At 48.6% G+C, this 4,668-nt stretch overlaps 1 protein-coding gene across 1 annotated transcript; it reads left to right on the top strand.

Annotated features, from left to right (window-relative positions):
• The first annotated feature begins 264 nt into the window (after window positions 1–264).
• On the top strand, window positions 265–1,353 carry GJA5 (gap junction protein alpha 5). Its single transcript, XM_036273304.1, has one exon. The coding sequence runs from the start codon at window positions 265–267 to the stop codon at window positions 1,351–1,353; it is 1,089 nt and encodes a 362-aa protein (XP_036129197.1).
• The last annotated feature ends 3,315 nt before the right edge of the window (window positions 1,354–4,668 follow it).

Raw genomic sequence — 4,668 nt, 5'->3', positions numbered from 1 at the left:
GGTGGGAACCACGCTCTAATCTTGCTCATATAACCACTTTAATCTTCTCCTTCTTTGTATTTTTTACTGGAGGTGGTAGGGAGGGGGGCGAGAATGAGGGAGCTTTTCAGGTGAGTTTGTCGTCTTCGTTGCACTTGCTTAAAGAGCACATGGGAATCAATCAGTGGGATCCCAGAGCGGGACTGGATCTCCCAGACTTTTGCAGAAGCATCCCTCTGTTCTTCTCTCCCCTATTTGCAGAAGTCTGTCCTCTGCTGAGCCAAGATGGGCGACTGGAGCTTCCTGGGTGACTTCCTGGAGGAAGTACACAAGCATTCCACCGTGATCGGCAAGGTCTGGCTCACGGTCCTCTTCATCTTCCGCATGCTGGTGCTGGGCACGGCGGCCGAGTCTTCCTGGGGGGACGAGCAGGCAGATTTCCAGTGTGATACGATCCAGCCGGGCTGCGAGAACGTCTGCTACGACCAGGCCTTCCCCATCTCCCACATTCGCTACTGGGTGCTGCAGATCATCTTCGTGTCCACGCCCTCCCTGGTGTACATGGGCCACGCCATGCACACCGTGCGCATGGAGGAGAAGCGCAAGTTTCGGGAGGCTGAGGGGGCCAAAGAGGTCCAGGGCGCTGACTCTTACGAGTATCCCGTGGCCGAGAAGAAAGCGCTGTCCTACTGGGAGGAAGTGAATAGCAGGATTGTCCTCCAGGGCACTCTGCTCAACACGTATGTCTGCAGCATCCTGATCCGCACCACCATGGAGGTGGCCTTCATTGTGGGCCAGTACCTCCTCTACGGCATCTTCCTGGACACGCTGCACGTCTGCCGCAGGAGTCCCTGCCCGCACCCCGTCAACTGCTACGTGTCCCGGCCCACCGAGAAGAATGTCTTCATTGTCTTTATGCTGGCTGTGGCCGGACTGTCCCTCTTCCTCAGTCTGGCCGAACTCTACCACCTGGGCTGGAAGAAGATCAGACAGCGATTCGCCAAGTCACAGAAGGGCATGGCTAGGTGCCAGCTTCCCGGTCCCTCCACCGGCGTAGCCCAGAGCTGCACGCCGCCCCCTGACTTCAGCCAGTGCCTGGAGAGTGGTCCTGGGGAGAAATTCTTCAATCCCTTCAGTAACAAGGTGGCCTCCCAGCAGAACACGGACAACCTGGCCACTGAGCAGGTGCGAGGCCAGGAGCAGATTCCTGGGGAGGGCTTTATTCACATCCGTTACGCCCAGAAGCCTGAGGTACCCAGTGGAGCCTCCCCAGGTCACCACCACCCCCAGGGCTACCAGAGGGACAAGCGTCGACTCAGCAAGGCCAGCAGCAAAGCCAGCAGCAAGGCCCGGTCAGATGACCTGTCAGTGTGACCTTCCAATGTGGGGGAACCAGGACCAGGTGGGAACAAAGGAGGCTCAGAGAGGGAAGATGTGTCTCTTCAGACCCCACCTCTCGCATTCTCATCACTGCTCTGCTCCTTTCGGCCCTGGGTCTCAAAGGCATTGCTCAGTGGTTCCGCCAGGTGTAACGGGCCCTCTTCCTCAGTGCGATCAGAGACATGTCTACCTACCCAGGCTGCTGTCTCTTCCCCATCCTCTACCCAGTATACTCAGTGAAGACTCTCAGATTATTCATTGAACGGAGTAGAGTAAGGGGAGGGAACCATGAAAAATCAGGCCTGGGAGGGATAGACAGAGGGATAGGATAATTCTCTATATACCAGCCACATACCAGATGGGTTCTCCAAGTCTCTGTGGCTTCTTTGACATGATTATCCTTCCTCCTGCAAGGAAGACCCCAAAGTTTCTAGCCAACAAAGAGCATGAATCAAGGAACTTGCATTAGATGTGCTCTTGAGTCTGTTGTTTCCACGGGCCAAACCTCAGAGAGGTGGTGAGGTTGCCTTGAGCTGCCCTTGGCTGCTGCTCCCCTTACCCAGTCTTAAAAAGAGGTCCTTGGAACTTGACCAGCAGCCTCAATTTTACAAGAGTGTTGGTATGTATGTCTGGCAAATGTCCCACCGTGGTAAATGTTGCAGCCTTTCCTCTGCCAGGGTGCACAAGCCTTCCAGGGGTGCAAGCTCCCCTAGGAAGCCACTGTGCATCGACTCTACTGGAATTCCTGCCACCACCTGTCATCCTGTAGCTCTTTACAATTCAACCTCATGATAGAAACCATCTTCTCCCTTCTTCCCTTGGCTGTTCATCCACTGCTCCCCTAAAGACCTTATCAACCAGGATACCCAAGAAGCCATCATCCTCTCTCGGATCCTGACCACATCACCAGCCACAGAGGCCAGTGGAATTTGCCCGGGTCTTATTAAAACAAAGAGGACATTGTGTTTTTCAGATTCCCCTTGGGAAACAAAGACAATTCCGCTGTGAAGATGAACATTAAAAGAGGAGAGAAAATACTGGAAAATTATTTTCCCTCCTATTTATTTCCCTCGTTGACTGCCGACTTCGAGTGCCAAGAGAAGATACGACGACAGCTGTGAAGGCCCCCAGATCTCTCTCTGCTGGAAGGTTTAGTGGGGACATGGATGTATAGGGGAATCTCCAGCTCTCTTGGCAGGGTTCTTGTTTAAGAGCACAAAGAGTCCTGTGTCTCCCTGGTGCTCCTAATGGGACTGCCAGGTGGAGACTTCAGAAAAGCCCTGCTTTGCCCAGGGACTGGCCTGGTTTCTCCATTCAATCCATCCATAATGGATTGCCATTTTGGATGAGGGTAAAGGATGCTCAGAATTAGATACTGAGATGTATAGGAAAATGATTACTTTTTAAAAATACGCGTGTGTGTGTGTGTGTGTGTGTACCCGCTGATAGGGTGGCTGAAGGAGAAAGAAGGTCTGAAATAAGAAAATGAAACCTTAGAGAAACGTATGTCTTTCTGCCCTGCCCTCCAGATGCTTTACAGAGGAGCTGAACCCCACTGTTTTCAGTATCATCAGTCTAAATGGATAGGCATAAGAGGCTGGGACAGAGGAGAGTGAGGACTCAGCAGGAGGCTGAGCCTCTAGCCCACCTGCCCATCTCCTGGCCCTTCTGCTGATATTTGGATGTTATTGATGGGTGGGAAGAAGGGGGATGGTAGAGAGGTAGAGGGAACTGACTGGGACACCCTTTTATCTATTGTCTGGCACAGGCATTAAGTCTCTCCAAAACAAAACAAACAAAAAAGATTCTCTCTCCTTCCATCTCTGAAATCTGTTTGTTTTGTGAAATGAGTGTTCATGAATTAAAAATGCTATGAGATCAGTTTTGGATGATGGAGCTTTCAGGAAAGAAAAAGAAAATATGTGTAGTATGTCTTAATAAAGGCTGGCCCTCCCTTTATTTCTCCTTGTGTCTCTTCCATACTGTGACTACAAGAGAAAGATGGCAAGCTTGTTGGGGGAGGGAATCACTTGAACCCTGCTCCTCAGTCAGTCAGCAAGGCGAGCTTTGGAGTCAGACAGTTACGGGCTAAAATCCCAGCTGCTGATTTACAGCTGGGTTCCAGCAAGCTACTTAGTCTCTGAGCCTTGCTTTCCCCCATCTGTAAACTGAACCTAGGAATATCTACCTCATAGTGAGAAACTGCCCAGAATTCAGCAGAGTCATTAAATGGTAATTGTTGTTATTGTTGATACTATTATCTTTAGTATTTTTGTTATTATGTTGAGTACATAGTATTTGAAATCTGGTATGTTAAGGGACGGTTCCAGAACTTCCTTTTGTGGACCTCCCAGTCTGCCTAAGGCGATCAAATTAGCACACATGGAGGAAACAATTAGAATAGAATTAAATGGGAATTCATTTATTATTAATTCTAAGAACCACAAGGCTCCAAAAAAAAATGATACATATGAAAAAACTACCTAGAAGAGTAGAGACCTTACTTGGCCTTAAAGACAAGCTAAGGCTTTCAAAATATAAAAACCTGCAGGATGACTCTCTGAAATAGGTCTCCCCATTCTACAAACATGGAAACTGAGGTTTATGACTTCTTAACAAGGGGCAGCCTTTCACTGGCCTTTCTGATTGGGATCACATTTTTTTTTATTGTTTTTATAGAGGAGAAATGATTCTTGCTCCAAACAAAGGGTCAAGGGACCACCTGCCCTTCACCAACAAATAGGTGCCATTTCCTAGAGGAAGAAACAAAGGATGGGAAAACAAATAGAAGTGTTATCTGAACTATAAGTCAGCCTCGTTCATCAGGGCAGGAAGGCTCTTCTGAAGAGGACTTGCGGAGAGGTCACAGAACACACCGTGTGACACCAGTGCTGAGACTCGCAGATGCATGTGGCATCTGTCCGACAGTAAGGTGCTCAGCCCAGAGGTGTCTGAGTAGTCCAACTGGAAAAAAGCATCTGGGATCCATTTTTTCTCCTAGAAAAAAAAAGGATGTGCATCTCAGGGTTTTATAAACATACCTATTAACATTTAACAGTTTATATTACACCCAGACTGCAAAATCCAAGGGACTTGTTTTATAGTAAAATTTCAACCTCAAGTATCTACTCTCATTTTCTCTTCGTTTCCTACTCTAACGGCTCACCAATAAACACAGTAAGTTGGATAACAATATAGTGAACAAACTCTAAGTTATGGGCTCCTACAGGCTCCTTAATTTCCTTCCTCCAGTGCCAGATAAGACCATAATATCTATACTGGTGTTTTATTCCTATGGCTAAAGTGTTT

Source organism: Molossus molossus, unplaced genomic scaffold (assembly GCF_014108415.1).
Source record: "Molossus molossus isolate mMolMol1 unplaced genomic scaffold, mMolMol1.p scaffold_m16_p_20, whole genome shotgun sequence".
In the NCBI taxonomy this organism is placed as follows: Eukaryota; Metazoa; Chordata; class Mammalia; order Chiroptera; family Molossidae; genus Molossus; species Molossus molossus.
Note: the sequence above shows the minus strand (reverse complement) of the source record. Positions and strands in the feature narration are given on the sequence as shown.

Coding starts and splice junctions, on each gene's coding strand:
- GJA5 (XM_036273304.1), top strand. CDS start 265: ATGGGCGACTGGAGCTTCCTGGGTGACTTCCTGGAGGAAGTACACAAG.